Here is a 16,703-nt window from a genome sequence, read left to right as displayed (position 1 = left end):
GTGTGCCATTCTATATTTGCAATCCCCCTTGGTCTCCAGGTTTCGGAACTTGCTTTCTTTCTGGCAGGGATAAAGCTTCCTCAGTTTCAGAAACCTGTCTACCTGGATCCTGTTCTTACCTTCAAAGAGACAGTGACTTTTAAAGTACGATTTACAAATACCCAAACTCCTTAAGATATAGATGAGACCACAACAGGGACAGAGGGCAAATGCACTCCTAAGGCCTTTTGTACATAGATATTCCTTAAGTGATTAAAATGTCTATCTAAAAACTGATAATTTAAGGCTTATTATCCTTAAACTTATTTAACCTATCTCATCCCCCTTTTAAAACTAAGGACACCAAAATATGAGAAAGATATTTTCAAGATTTATGGGAACATTCAACTGCCATGTTTTATAAAAGTCTTGTTCCAGACCTGTATCTGGAAATAGAAGTCTTCAGTCATTCCCCTACACCTTCCAGGAACAGTAGACCCTTGAAGGCAGATCAACCCTTGATGAGATTACCACCCCTAATCTTCTCAAGGGAACCAGATTGCCCCTCAAGCAATAAGGATTTCTCTGGAATCACCTGGCAGAGTCAGAACTGAGATTATGATCATCCAGAACCTAGCCCACCATAACTTTAAAGGCTTGTCCTTTTCCTTATTTGAGGAACAGCTGATCTCTGTCTCAGTGTTCTCCTCTTCTTAAGGTTAAACCTCAAACTTAGCCTCTGTGTTTGTACTCTTTGGCCCAGTTTCTTCATTTCTATTGTCAGTAGGTCAGAAGTTCCCATCTCTGACATCATACTCTACATAGTAATTATTACAGTATAAGAATGTATTTTAACTGAGCTTATCCAGAAGTGTAAGGCAATATTAAAAATAGATAAAACATAACAGTTCTCACTTTCTAGTACAGACATTGGAGCTTTTCTCCCCCCAAATTACTGATATCTACCTTCATATTAGGCCATTTATTTGAATAGAAATAAAACAGATGTCTTATCCTGTTTCATTTTCCCTGAGTGATAGACTAATGATTTTTCTTCCTATAGAAGGTTTTATATTTTGGGGGGAAAATTTTCCTAGTGATTTACAATTGCTAGGTGTCCATCAAATGACAATTTGTTGCTGATCCATTTATCTATGTTAAGACACTCTCAGTTCTTACCTTTCCAACATTTGTGTGTGTGTGTTAGAGCAGTGGTTGTCTTTAGAGTTAAAAATCAATTTTGAATTTGGCTATACTTCTTATCACCTCTGGTAGCCCAAGCCAGGTACTTCACCTGAGTTTCAGTTTCCTAGTATATAAAGTGAGAATGATATTTACAACTGGTTAAGTTTGTTGAGAAGATTACATTGAGAAAAATGTTTCAGTTAACAAAAACTGTTATTTCATTGGCATTAAATCTCAGCCTTGTATCTGGTTTCTCCATCTTCCCTGCCAGAACTAAGAGTTGTAATTGAGTAATTTATTTTCTGAGGCTAGAGTAAGTACCTGTATATACTTAATAGTGTAGGTTTGGGATATAGCATAGTAGGTTTTGTTCTTCGTCTGAATTTTGGGATAGTTTGGGGATTCAGGTCTCTCTCTCTCTGGTCCTAACAATCACTACTTTTCCCCTGTCCCTCTGACTCTTTAGCTTCCTTCACCTTTGTACACTACAGGAAAGAGAAACCAGAAGATGTTTTGGAACTCCAGTAGGCATCTTAAGGGTTCCTGGAACATAAATGGATTAGCCTTTGAGGCAATGGCAGGAGTCAGCAGGTGGGGATTCATATTGCCAAGAACAGCAGCAACACTGAAAACTAGGTATTATATTTGGGGTTAAATATCCAGTAGTTTTATTGTGTATCCACAGAAGTTTCTATCCTGTTGGAACAAGTCCTGTGATTCTCTATGAGCTAGGTCCCCACCCCTTAATTATTTCTTAGTTTAAAATTTTCTACCTTCCTGGAATGAGTCCTTTGACTCTCCCTTTTGTCTTATTCTCTTGTTAACTAACCTGATTTTTTTATTAACATCTATAAAACCTCCTTGGGGAGGCTGAAACAGCAAATCTAATAAGGCTTTCTGAACTGTTTTCAGTTTTGCAACATATGAAATAGTCAGCAACAGGGTTGCTGTTAACAACAGCATTTACCATGACCTGGTTAATGGCCGTGTTAGGTGAATATATCCAGGTCATCATAAAATGCCTCTTGCATATGAAGGATATTGGCTACTATGCCTGGAATGTTCTATTTGCATTTATTGGTGGAGTTGAACAGTTCCCCTTCTCAGAGTAAAACAGACCTAATAGTGACTTCTGTCTAGTTCACCAGGCTGACTTCACTTGGGAGTAAGGTTCTACGTCTAGACCAACTATAGTCATCTGTGATTGTTGCTGAGTACGTTATTGGTCCTGCATCAATCCAGATATGACTTTGTCTCCATAGCATTTAAAACCAAAGATACCGGTCCTAAATTAGCTATTCTCAAAATTCTTTTTAGTAGAGTCTCCTCAGGAAGTGGATGGTACTGATATAGAGTGAAACAGTCCCTTTACAGTATAACCCATGGTCTCTGTAATTTCTTAGTTTTGCCCTCCTCTAATGTTGACTACCTTTTTTGTAACCAATGGCCTTTGAGTTATTTTTATTGTCCTTGCATAATTTTTCTCTTGATGGGTAGATTTGAAGCTGATAGTCTGAGCCTTATTTCATACAGACTTAATTAGCATCTAAGCTTGGTTCATCCTCAAGGCCTGAGTCTGCACTTTTACTTTCATTTTAGCTATTACAGATAACAGTAACTAAAGGATTGCATTTAACATGGCTGCTTCTTATTTTGCATTTTCTTACATGTCTAATGTTCCTACTCCTTGAAATTTAGGTCTACAACATCTCTAAATTTCACTGGTAACTTTACCAAGCATAGAGCACCACAAGTTTTATACCATAGATGACTAGTAGTCCCTGGATCAAAGGTTCCTCATTATCCACCCTTATGTATTTTCTTACATGTAACCATGAGTCAGGGCTGTTCTAGCAAATCTCATCACTGCCACCAAATATAAGAATATTAAGGGAAAAAAAAGGAAACTCATTGTCTTCCCATATTCTCACAGCAGAGAATACTTGTATGACCTAAGAAGTGTGAGGACTTCTCCCTACCAGAAACCAATCAATCAGTTCAACAGTGGATACCAGCTGAGTGTTGTTTGATTCAGTTCTGACATTACAGTATTGGATCCCACAGTTTAAGGTTTCAGTCCCACAAGACCGCCTTCTCTATTTCAATGCCAGTTGCAGTCTCAAGTTGTTTTACCTTCTGACTGACCTGCTATAAATAAGGATTCCTACGGTACCCTTCTTGGGTTAAGTTAATTTGCTAGAATGGCTCACAAAACGTAGAGAAATAGTACTTAAATTAGAAAGGATACCCATGAACACCAGATGAAGAAATGAATAGGGCAAGGCATATGGGAAAATGTATAGAGCTTCCATGCTTTCTCTAGGTGCACCATCCTCCAGAAAACTCCACATATTCAACTATTTGGAAGCTCCCAGAAAACAGTGCTTTGTGGGGGTTGTTTGTTGTTGTTGTTGTTTGGTTTTTACTTGTAGTTGGACACAATACCTTTATTTTATTTATTTATTTTTATGTGGTGCTGAGGATCGAACTCAGCATTCACTCGTGCTAGGTGAGTGCTCTACCACTGAGCCACAACCCCAGCCCCACCGCTTTGTGGATTTTTGTGGAACTTCATTACATAGCCTTGCTTGATTGCATCACTGGTTATTGGTGACCAACTCAACATTACCCCTTCACTTCCTGGATGGGGAAGGAGCAGGGCTAACCCTTTAACTGTGATTTGGTTTTTCTGGTGACCAGCCCCTATACTGAAACTGCCTAGGTGATACCAGCCATCAGTCAACTCATTAGCACATGAAAGAGCACTTTAGAAAGTCCCAGGATTTTAGGAGTTGAATGCTAGGAAACAGACAAAAGACCAACTATACCAACTATGTATTTCACAACATCATACAGCCCTTCCATTTAGATATTTGCTCTACCATTTAGAATATGAGTGCCCTGGATTTCAGTTATTTGTCTATAAAATGGAAATGTTTTCATTTATTTCACAGAGTGATTGTGAAATTTATACTTATGAACATGGAACATAGTACTTGATACACAATAAGCTCTCAACAGAAGATTGTATCTTCTCTTAAATGACCAATCCATTGTCCATTCTGTTTAGAATGTGATTCCAATGCACAAAATTTTAACACTCCCATTATAAAAATCCTCCTTTGGTAGTTTTTTATTTTTATCAGGATAATATCCAAATGATTTAACATGACATTCAAAATGGCCTTTCATTTAAGTGGAAATGGGTTCTATTTTTCTCTTTTGCTTTCTTGTCACTCCTGTTTATACCTGAGCTACAATTAACTTCCTCAAAAGTATCTCCAAACTTTTGAACATTTGGGACCCTATCTGGAATACCTTTTTAAATAATCTCTGTCCCCTGGATCCAGCTTCATGTTAGTTCTTTGTTCTCCTTTTATGACTACTTTTGACTCTGAGTTAGCTTTTCTAGCATAGGGCCCATGCTCTCTCCTACCATAGCACTCTGCACCCCATTATAGTTGCCTGTTATTTTATCTGTTTTCCTCAATGCATTGTGAATGTTTGAAATTAAAGTTCAAGGAATGTTGAGATGTGGTTACTGAATATTAATCCACAGGTACATTAAAGGTCTTCAAGACATTTTCCTTTTACTACTATGTTCAAGATGAGCTTATTTCTTCCTGTAAATATGTGCACTGAAGCTGGGCTTGGTGGCACATGCCTGTAATCCCAGTGGCTCAGGAGGGTTAGGTACAAGCATCACGAGTTTAAAGCCATCCTCAGCAAAAGTGAGGCTATAAGCAACTCGGTGAGACCCTGTCTCTAAATAAAATACAAAATAGGGCTGGGGACGTGGCTCAGTGGTTGAGTGGCCCTGAGTTCAATCCCTAGTACCCCCCCCCAATAAATAAATATGTGTACTCTATTAGTAATAGGATATATGTATAACTTTCAAAGTATTATTATTTAGGTTGTGAAGGTGCCAAAATAGTGCTGTCATATCTTCAAAATAGAAGAGCCTAAAGAATTTTAATTTAATAGAGTACCTTATTAAAATGATTTTTACATGGGCCTTTGCTCAGATAATTACTTTTTATTATTTTAAATACCAGTATAATGCTGAATTCTTTGCACATGTCATTCATTTGTCAGGAAAATATGAGCTCTGGTATCAGTCCTGGTTTCAATGCCTTTTGCTAATAATGACTAATTTTTTAGGATCTATTTTGTTGTTGTTATTGAGACAGTCTCTCGATATTATTGCCCAGACTGCTCTGCAACTTGTGGGCTCAGAGATCCTCCCACCTTAGCCTACTGAGTGCTGGGGCTGCAAGTGCATATGAATGTACCAGTAATTAACTTATGTAATAGTAAACCCTCAAATCAGTGCTTGACATGTTGTAGATGCTTGATAGAGTTTAGATCTCCTTTCAGGAAAATGATTATAGCTCAGTAGCAGAATGTGTGTTTAAGCAGAATGTGTTTAAGCATGCTCAGGTTCAGTCCCAGTATGAAAAAAGAGAAAGTAAATTTCCCTTTAGGCTTTTTCAGTGTTGTTTCAGGTGAGATATTATCTGGCCATCTAGTTAAATTCCATTTACACATCCACTCTTTGAAGGTTTATCTTTCTTCCACAAACATTTGCAGTACACTGTGAATATAGGAGAAGTTTGGTACTGGTGTTTTGCTACTTTTCTCAGTATGCTGTGATCTTACTGCTATTTAATATGTGTTGTAGAAGTAACTAATGGTTTTAATATCCTAAATAACCATATTTGTAAAGGAAACTTCTGAGAGCAATCACACTGAGCAGTCCATTGCTAAATAGAAATGCATGTTCCAGATTCTTAGCTTCACTGCCCTTTCCATTAGGCCAAAAGCTAGAAAATAACTATACTAATTGATTTTCAGTGATAAATTTGGTCTTATAAATTTCCTTCACAATAAAGCAATTTGGCTATTTTTCTATTATTTCTTTTGGCAGTTTTCTAGGATATTAATTCATGCTTGCATCTTTGAATGTGTCTTGCAGGAGGATCTGTTGGTATTGAGGAAAACAGTGAAATCCTTTTTGGCTGTTTGCCAGCAGTGCCTATCTAATGTTAATACTCCAGTGAAGGAACAGGTAAGAAATTACCAGTTATGAGCTCTCAGTAAAAATAACCCAAACGTATTAATAAATAGTAAGAAAGTAATTTTTGTGGCCATTCTTAGCATACTTATCTTTCCCTAACATTCATGGGACCTAGGACCAAGAGTATTGATGTCTGAATGTTTTAAGTTATAAAGCAGGCTAACAAATTTGTCATGTTTTATTGTGGGTTTTTTTGTTTTTCAGCTAACAAACTTATTATATAAATAAATTCTATGCTTGTACTTTGACAAGTATATTCTCCATCAACTTGAAGACCAAGTTCAAATTGAGAAATCTTGACTCCTAAGAATTCTCTACCAGAATGTTGGAAGTCTGGGGAGCAGAGCTAGAACTTGCCCTTTTGTCATTTTTACCTCTCACCCCAGGAAGTTTCTTGCGTATACATTTGAATACTTCAAACCATATGTCCAAACTCTGTCTGTACCACCCCTCCAAATAGCTACCCCTTGACCACTCTGTGGCCTAAGAATACACATACTGGAGGTGTAATAGGCCTAGGGAAGAGGCCTTTGAAGGCTTTCACAATTAAGATCAAGTTTCTTAGAGCAAGAAATTCCCAAGTCTCTGTATGTGGACAGTCAGGGTGCCAGTGGGGATATCTCTGGTTTAACAGACTCCTTACCCCTTGGACAAGGTTACAACCCAAAAGGTTCTTTAACTCACTCTTCTACTAGAGAATACTTTTATATAAAATAGATTGTACCTTTTACACACTTTCTTATTTTGTCATTGGGCTAGAATAAAAATCTTGTCAGATTAAAGGTTTCAATGTTATTCATCCTTTGCTGTTCCTTCATACAAATAGATTGTCACAACTTTTATTCTTTATTGAGTTGTTAATATTTAACTTAAAATGGATACAAAGATCCTTAAACCTTACTCTGTAGATGTTCAGAATCCCACCAGTGCTATATAGAAGTACCCAGCTCTGGCCATTTAAACCAAATATTCATTGTTTCTATATCAGACCTGTTCAATGATATTCTGAATGACCTGTGTAAAAAATGTAAAAATCCCCTGGATTCTCTTTAAGCTTCTCTCTTTACAAATGGCTCTTCTTAAATATCTTAATGTATTTCATTGTTGTACAATCAGAGCATAAACTAGCATCATTCTTGCTAGAGCCAGACAATTGGATAGGCAGCCATCCCCCCAATAAGTGCCAAAAATGTGGTTTTTCTCTTAGAAATCAACTTTTATGGGCTGAGTTTCAGTGAATTGTTCAGAAATGTCACAGCCCTTAATAATCCCACAACAAAAGTGTTTTGATTCTTAAACTAATGATGTTTATTTCATCCCATCCGTTCAAATAATGCACATTTGCTAAGTTAATACTTAGTCTTTAGGTAAAAGTGGTAAGTTCCCTTATGATTCAATTTGTTGAGAGGTTTTTAAATACCAGTTTTATATTAATGGTCTAACCATTAATTTTTAAACATGGTTTCTCTTAAAATTTCACATCTGTCATTTGTGATGCCACTTATATGTTTACAGAGTTGAGTTTAACTTATTTTTTTATAGTTCAGGTGAAAAATCTCTTGTTCCACATTTTTGAGTTAACACAGCCAAGTAAAATAAATAGATTGTATTGCAGGAGGATCTTAAATGTGACCAGTTGTTTAGTGAGAGAGGGTAATGAGATAAGAAAATTAATAAAACTAAAGAGAGTTTATTATGTTAAGGTTTTGCTGTTGAACTGTTAATATTTAGTGTGTTTTCATTCACATTGGCATGTAGTCATATTCATGCACTATTTTGCTAATGAATTTCCTTTTCATTCTAGGCTTTCATGTTACTTTGTGATCTTCTGATGATTTTTAGCCACCAGTTAATGACAGGTGGCAGAGAGGGCCTTCAGCCTTTGGTATTTAATCCAGATACTGGACTCCAGTCAGAACTCCTTAGTTTCGTGATGGATCATGTTTTCATTGACCAGGATGAGGAGAACCAGAGCATGGGTATTTATAGCTATCACCTTGTTGATATTTATTTTATTTTATAAATCCCAAAAGACAGAAGTGAAAAATTCAAATCCAAGAGTTACTAAGTTTTCTCTCCCTAAAAAATGCTAATAGTATTATATTCATATATTTCAGAAACCAGCAAGAACAAAAATATGGATAATGATGGCTTTCTCCTTTAAAAGTACCTTAGAGTTCTTTCCCCATCCTTATATAAGCTTCCTCATTCTTTTTCAAACAGCCATATAGTATTTCTTTCATATATAAAATATATGTGTGTGTGTGTGTGTGTGTGTGTGTGTGTGTGTGTGTGTGTGTGTGTTGTAGATGTACACAGTACATTCATTTATTTATGTACTTATTTTTATGTGGTGCTGAAGATCGAACCCAGTGCCTCACACATTATAGGCAAGCATTCTACCACTGAGCCACAACCCCAGCCCCATATAGTATTTCTTTGTGTAGATACAGGATAATTTACATAATCTAGCTCACATTAACTGACATATAGTTTCCAGTCTTCAGCTATAATGAATAATTCTTGTACATTTGCCATTTCCCACATGTACAAATGTATATGCAATCTAGAGGTTGTTTCTCATTGACTGTGTCCAAGTTTACAGTTTTGTTTTTTAATATTTTTTTAGTTATACATGGACACAATATCTTTATTTTGTTTGTTTATTTTTATGTGGTGCTAAGGATCGAACCCAGTACCTCACATGTGTGAGGTAAGTGCTCTGGCACTGAGCCACAACCCCAGCCCCCCAAGTTTACAGTTTTTTTAAAGGAAAGCATCCAGGTTCTTTTCTGTTCCTGAGTAACTGTCATATATTATCACTTGAATAAAATATAGCTCAAAGAAATTAAATGGTGAAAGATAATCATCAAACTTCACTAGTCAAAATTGTGCTGAGCCTGCAAAATAATCGCTTAGCAAAATCAGACTAAATTGTTAATGCTTAATTGTAAATAAATATTTTTAAAATAGATTATTTGTGAAATAGATGATTTAAGCTCTCTAAAAAAATTTAAGAGGCATATTTGATCCACACATCTATTTGGTGCTATTAGATATTCTTTATAGGACTAAGGGTATAGTAAAGTGGTATAACACTTGCCTAGCATGCAGAAGGCCCTAGGTTGGATCCATAGCATGACTCCAAAAAAAAAGAAGAAAAAATCTTGTTCTTAAGAGAACATTTTAGAAATACTGCAGTGTGGAACAGAGTATGTTTATTTACACTCAATTAATCTCAAGAGATCTTAACTGCTATTTTAAGCAAAACGATTTCCAGTTTCTCAAAGCACTGGTGCCTCAGAACTTATCAGGACTTACTAGTAAAAAGAAAGAGACTGAGAGTAAATTATTTTATCAATAGATACATATAAACAAAAGAAAGAAGACTTATCCCAAATACAGAGCCTGAAATAAATGTTGTCATCTGGAGCCTTGTAGGAAAACTTTTTCTAGGATTAGAAATACATAACACAATGGATTATATATTTAAAACAATTAAATGAGAAACACTACTTATTTAGAAAGTTTTTAATGGAGTATTTTAACATGGTTTGCAAAATAGATTTTATTTTTCAACTCATAATATAACCATGTGGACAAGCACTGAAAATTAACTGCTCCATATATTTCCTTTACCCCTCTATATATTTTTCTAAAATAAAACTTTTCTGGGGCTCGTGTTGTGGCTCAGTGGCAGAGCACTCACCTAGCACATGTGAGGCACTGTGTTTGATCCTCAGCACCACATATAAATAATAAAACAAAGGTGTTATTCATATACAACTAAAAAATATATAGAGAGAAAAACAGCTTTTTCTGCCTGTCTCATAACTTTTTTTTCTTGTGGGAATGTATTAGCATATAAGAAATATTGAGATTAGAAAAAACATTGTAAGATAAAACAAGTTGACAGTGTTGTTGTGACAAAAGTATGAAACAATCTATGTATGATTTGCTGTCTTTGTTTTGTTTGTTTGTTTTTATTTTTGTTTTGGTACCTGTGTTTGAACTCTGGGTCGGGGCACTCAACCACTAAGCCATATCCCCAGCCCTATTATACAGGGTCTCACTGAGTTGGTTAGCACCCCACTGTTGCTGATGCTGGCTTTGAACTTGCTATCCACCTGCCTCAGCCTCTCGAGATGCTGGGATTACAGGCATGCTTTTACCCCAATCCCCACCTCTCAGCTGATTTGATTATCTTAATCATTACTATGATAATCTCCTAAAAGATAGGAATCTTATTGCCCACCAAGTATTTGATAAGCATGTAATAAATATCACTCTAAAATAATTTGTCAGTATAACTATTTTTGTTCTGTGTAAAACTGAATTGTGCCTGTTTGTGAAGTATTGTAAAGCTAGTTTTCAAATATGCAGATTTTCTACATTGTTTTATTGGATCAAGAGCCAGATTTATAACCAATTTATTTTCTGTGGTTAGAGGGTGATGAAGAAGATGAAGCTAATAAAATTGAGGCCTTACATAAAAGAAGGAATCTACTTGCTGCCTTCAGCAAACTTATCATTTATGATATTGTTGACATGCATGCAGCTGCAGACATCTTTAAACACTACATGAAGGTACAGTTTAATATTCTTATTTTTCTCCTAAATAGCAGAGAAATTTGCAATTATAATGAATGGATGGTGATGAGAAGCTGAAATTGACAGCTTTGAACCGTGTATTGTGGATAATTTTCTAATAACGTTATCATTTTATATAAACTCTTTATGAGTCTGCACCATTGTATCAGTCTGCACTCCCTGGAGTTCCTAGCATTTACATGAAAAACACTCAACTTTCTAGCTGCTTGCTTTTCCATAAGCTTCTTTTTGTTCCTGACCCTCTGAAAAAAACCAGATCTCAGAATTCTTCTAACAGGCATGGATAAAAGGGAATGCTTCTTAGTTTTAGTTTTTATGTGTTTGCCTTCCCAGGTCAAAGAGAATGTTCTGTTTTGCCATATTCAGAATATTGTGTGCTGTTTGATCCAATTGTACCTTTATCTGTGTTTGGGTATGGTCCAGTTCCAGTTGTGATATATGGGTTGAACATCTGTGATCCTAACTGAAATCTGAAATTTTTGGAGCACCACACAAAAAATTTAGGTTTTAGAGCATTTCACATTTCAGATTCTCCAGTGTAGGCATACTCCACTGGAAAGGTCTGTGCTTCTATTTTTTTACTTTATCATTGATTTCTAATTTCATTCATTATGGTCTGATAGAATGCAGGTACTACCTCTATTTTTTGGTATTTGCTAAGTCTTAGCTTTGTGGCATGAGATATGGTCTGTTTTAGAGAAGGATCCGAGTGCTGCTGAGAAAAAAGTGTATTCGCTTATTGATGGATGAAATATTCTATATATGTCTGTTAAGTCTAAAATATTGATTACATTATAGAGTTCTATAGTTTCTTTGTTTAGTTTTGTTTGGAAGGTCTATCCAAAGGTGAAAAGGTATGTTAAAGTCACCCAGTATTATTATGTTGTGGTCTGATTCTTGAAATTGAGAAGGGTTTGTTTGATATACTGGATGCTCCATTGTTTGGGCATAGATGTTTACAATTTTTATATCTTCTTGATGTATGATTCCCTTAAGCAGTATGAAACGACCTTCTTTATCCCTTCTGGCTAACTTTGGTTTGAAGTCTACTTTATCTTATATGAGGATGGAAACTCCTGCTTGTTCTTGTGTTCCATGTGAGTGGTATTTTATTCCCATCCTTTCATCTTCAGTCTGTGGATGTCTTTTCCTATGAGATGAGTTTAAGCCATTTGTCTTCAGGGTTATTATTGAAATATGGGTTGTAGTCCCAGTCATTTTGATTTATTTTTAGTTTTTAACTTGACTTGGTTTCTCCTTTGATTAGCTTTTCCTCTCTTTGTTGATTTTCATTGTTGTTTTTCACTTCCTCATGGAATATTTTGCTGAGAATATTCTGTAGTATAGGCTTTTTCGTTCTAAATTACTTTTAACTTTTGTTTATCATGGAAGATTTTTATTTCATCATCAAATCTGAAGCTTAATTTTGGTGGATATAATATTCTTGGTTGGCATCCATTTTCTTTCAGAGATTGGTATATGTTGCTCCATCCTAGCTTTGAGGGTTTGGGTTAAGAAACCTGCTGAGATCCAAATTGGTTTTCCCCTATATGTAATCTGAAACTTTTCTCTTGCAACTTTTAAAATTCTATCTATATTCTGTATGCTACACATTTTCATTATAATGTGCCTTGGGGTCGATCTGTTGTAATTTTGTACATTTGGTGTCCTGTAAGCCTCTTATATTTGATTTTCCAGTTCATTTGGGAGATTTTCTGAGATGATTTCATTGAAGAGATTGTACATTCCTTTGAATTTATATCTCTGTGCCTTCTTGTATTCAATTGTTCTTAGATTTTGTCTTTTCATGTTATCCCATAATTCTTGGAGGTTTTGTTCATGGTTTCTTTCCATTTTCACTCTGTGGGCAGCTTTATTTTAAAGACAATGTATTTTGTCATCGTTGCCTGAGTTTCTGTCTTCTAAGCTATCTAGTCTGTTGGTGATGCTTTCTATTGAAATTTTTTTTAATTATACATGGACACAATATCTTTATTTTGTTTATTTACTTATTTATTTATTTTTTAATGTGCTGCTGAGGATCGAAGCCAGGGTCTCTCACGTATAAGGCAAGCGCTCTACCACTGAGCCACAACCCCAGCCCTCTATTGAATTTCCTTCATTTCAAGGATTTCTGGGGTTTTGTGTTTTGTTTGTTTGTTTTTGTTTTTATTTTGTTTTTTCCAGAATATCTCTTTCTTGAAGTAATCTTTTTCTGAACTCCTCTGACATTTTACCTACTGTGCTATCAGTGGATTCTATTATAGCATCTTGGTTTGTTTGGGGTACTTTCTTCCCTTGTTTTTTCCTATTGTCCATGTGTCTTCCCCTCTTGCAAGCAGATCCAGGATATTATCCAGGTTTTTACCCTATAATATTGTAGTGTTCCTGTATGTTACCAGTACATTGCCTTTAAGGGGCAGATCAATATTTACAACGTTGATACAAACAATATATAGTCTTAAACCAAATAATTCCTATTTGGACAATTACAGTTTTGTCACAATAAGCAATGTGTTTATTGATGTGTTCAGTTCATATCTATAGTATAAATAGTAGGTTTGCATATGGGTTTACAATTTAATAGTGGACAAAGAGAGCAGCAGGTGGAATGGGGTTTGTGAGGTAGGAGATGAAAATGTAGAGGTATTAGATTATAGGAAGAATGAATGAGGAATCAAGAAGTAGACTAGCAGGACTACCTCTGGTGTGACAAACCTGCAGGGATCTTGGTGGCAGTCTTCCAGGTCCTGGATCTTGTCTCTAGATGGAAGTGAGCATGTCCCTAGATTGTAGTAGCAGGAGCCTCAAACCTGTAAGTATATTGATATTAGGCTTCTAAGCCCTATCCAGTGTCCTAAAATGGAAGCACCCCCAATTAAAGATAGTGGTAGCAGCAGCATAGGTAACCTATGATGGTGATGGAGGTGTTCCAGGATGGAGGTGATTACTTTCAGAGATGGGATTGAGAAGCAGGCCATGTGGTGGCATTGGGCAGCCTGTTTGGATATGCAGTGCTGTGGTGGGCTGCTGCCTCCAGGCTTTGTCTGTTGTCCTAAGGTAGAGGCTAACACATGGGGCTTGGGCTATGTAGGTGGCTGCAGTGTCCCAACATGGAAGTGAGCAAGGAGAGCCACACATTGGTAAAAGGGGCCACAGAGCAGTCGCCTTCCTCCTCCTCTTCTGCAGGGCAGACCAGGGTCACTCTGCATTTCCAGGTATTTTAAGGGGAAAGATTGTAGCAGTTTTCATATGACCTTATTCCTCTGAAAAATCTGTCTTTCAGCACCTTTCCTATTTTTTCTCCATTCCTTAAATAACTCAATGTTTCTATAATCTCTGTAAATTTCCTTAGGACATGATTTGTGCAATCTAGAAAACTAATTTGTTTGTAATGATTTGATGCTTTCATTGGTTCTTCACTAAACCTGGCTTTCAGTATCATTTTTGACAGTTATTCTACCATTTTTAGGTACTTTTTTTCTTATCAGAAAATTAGAGAATCATTTAATATGTTGAGTTTTGGTTTTAGTTTTGCCTTGTCATTTCTTAATAGTACTGCATCAGTTCCAAACAATAATAATAATAACTTTATTCAAAATTTTTATCAGCCCTAGGGCTGGGGATGTGGCTCAAGCGGTAGCGCGCTCGCCTGGCATGCGTGTGGCCCGGGTTCGATCCTCAGCACCACATACAAACAAAGATGTTGTGTCTGCCGATAACTAAAAAATAAATATTAAAATTCTCAAAAAAAAAATTTTTTTATCAGCCCTAGCACTTTTTTCACATCTCAGCTCATTGTAGGCTCTGACCTTTTCATGAGTAGTCTGATAGATTTTTGCTATTCTGATATGTGGCTCTGTGGCTTTTCTGTACATGATCTGTTTAAAACTAAACTTAGGAAAGATCTATGTGCTAAGTTACTTTGGTGACCTAAAATAATAAATGAAACAATAAATCTGTTACTCTAATCTGTCCTCCCATTTAGGCTGATCTCCAGAAATAAGCAATTTTAACTGTTTTGATTTTAGTTCTTCAATTTATATCCACCTTTTAGATGGTGTTCAGTTCTCTTCTGAAGTCTGAGAGGTTTTTCTCTCCTATATCACCTCCTCTCCTCCTGGAATTCCTGGCCTTTTTAGTTTTTATTATTTTTACCTCATAATTAGATATCAAATGTACATTGCTTTAATTTAGAAAAATATCATTTAACTTTCACTATGTTTCAGATGAAGAGATTAAATCCTTTTTGTAGTCACTTTTTCTTTTACCAACACCATCCTTCATCTCATGAAATTTCAAAAATTTGGGGGCTTGGGTTGTGGCTCAGCGAGGAGCGCTCGCCTCACACTTGTGGGACCCTGGTTTCCTTCCTCAGCACCACATAAAAATAAATAAGTGAAATGAGGGTAATGTATCCAACTACAACTAAAAAATAAATATTTAAAATTTTTTTTTGCAAAACTTTTAAAGCTGTGTTTCCTTTTGTTTCCTCATAGTATTACAATGACTATGGTGATATTATTAAGGAAACATTGAGCAAAACCAGGCAGATTGATAAAATTCAATGTGCCAAGACCCTCATTCTCAGTTTGCAGCAGGTGAGTAATTTGGAGCGGAGGGGGAGACAAAGAATAGATGCAACTTCTGTGTGCTTAGTATGTGCTAGGTATTTTACCTGATTTAAACTAACTCATTAATGTATTACTGTGGTTACTTTCTGATACAGACATGGATTGCATGTCCTCTTTTGAAAGATAATCCTCCAGTTCTCATTACAAAACATGAAATCCTGAGGTGATCTACCCTTAGGCCAAATGAAGAGTCAAATTGGAAACTTTTAAAAGCAATAATTTAAAAATAAGAAATAAAGGTATTTAATGATGAAGGGACACCAGCAATATCCAAATAAGAAAATATATTGCATAAATAAATTTTTAAATATATAAATGTCTAGTAAACCAAAATAGAGAGTTTGGAGAGTTCAGAAATATATGCATGTACATTTCTACATATGTGTAATTAATTTGTGATAAAGGTCTCATTTTCAATCAGTGGGGAAAGGATTAGGACTCTTCAGTTCACAGTGATGGGTTAGTTGAGTATGTTTTTGTAAAAATAGCTACTTCTGGGCCCACCTAAGGTGTACCAAAATAACCACTAAGTGGATTATATATCAAGGTTAAAAATTAATCAGTTTTAAGGAAATAAAGGAATATTTTTAAAATCTTTTTCTAAGAAAACCAAAAGTAAAAAAAAAAAGTGATCTATATAAACTTAAATAGGTTTGTACATCAGTCAACGCTTAGTTTAAAAAATAAATGACATTTTGGGGAGAAATATTTTCATATATAACAAATCCTACAAATCAATGAAAATGATAAAGTAAGCAAGAGTTTTGGAAAAGGCACTTTGCAGAGAAGAAAACTTAATCAATAAACATGAGATGAGGCATAATTTTGTTAGTAATTAATGAAACATAAATTAAAACAAAGAGATATTTACCATCATTGAACAGATTATCATTAATTGAAATGATTGATACAGAATATCCCCCAATTTTTAGGATCACCAAACTTTATAAAGGATGTAAAAGTGAAGGTCCCTTTAGACTAAAGAAATTTTCTTAAAAGAAATTTTGGAGTATATTTCAAAATTAAAGATATATATTCCCAGGGCTGGGGTTGTGGCTCAGTGGTAGAGCGCTTGCCTAGCATGTTTGAGGCACTGGGTTCAATTCTCAGCACCACATCTAAAAATAAAATTAAAGGTCCATTGACAACTAAAAATTATTAAAAGAAAAAAATTTTTAAAAAGATATTCCCTTTAAACTAGTAATTTTCCTTCTACA

General features: G+C 35.5%; 1 protein-coding gene across 9 annotated transcripts in view; it reads left to right on the top strand.

Moving 5' to 3' along the window:
- The window catches only part of Stag1 (STAG1 cohesin complex component), a 360,462-nt gene that overhangs the window by 316,357 nt on the left and 27,402 nt on the right, over positions 1 to 16,703 (top strand). For all 9 annotated transcript variants that reach the window (XM_040269835.2, XM_005327048.4, XM_078043362.1 and 6 more), the window contains 4 exons: positions 6,140 to 6,232; positions 8,046 to 8,220; positions 10,689 to 10,828; positions 15,352 to 15,453. In XM_040269835.2, the coding sequence (XP_040125769.1) occupies positions 6,140 to 6,232; positions 8,046 to 8,220; positions 10,689 to 10,828; positions 15,352 to 15,453 (510 nt within the window). The remainder of the gene's footprint in view (positions 1 to 6,139; positions 6,233 to 8,045; positions 8,221 to 10,688; positions 10,829 to 15,351; positions 15,454 to 16,703) is intronic.

The sequence above is a fragment of the Ictidomys tridecemlineatus genome, chromosome 3, assembly GCF_052094955.1.
Source record: "Ictidomys tridecemlineatus isolate mIctTri1 chromosome 3, mIctTri1.hap1, whole genome shotgun sequence".
Lineage (NCBI taxonomy): Eukaryota > Metazoa > Chordata > Mammalia > Rodentia > Sciuridae > Ictidomys > Ictidomys tridecemlineatus.
The sequence above is the reverse complement of the archived record's forward strand: the minus strand, read 5'-3'. Positions and strand labels throughout refer to the sequence as shown.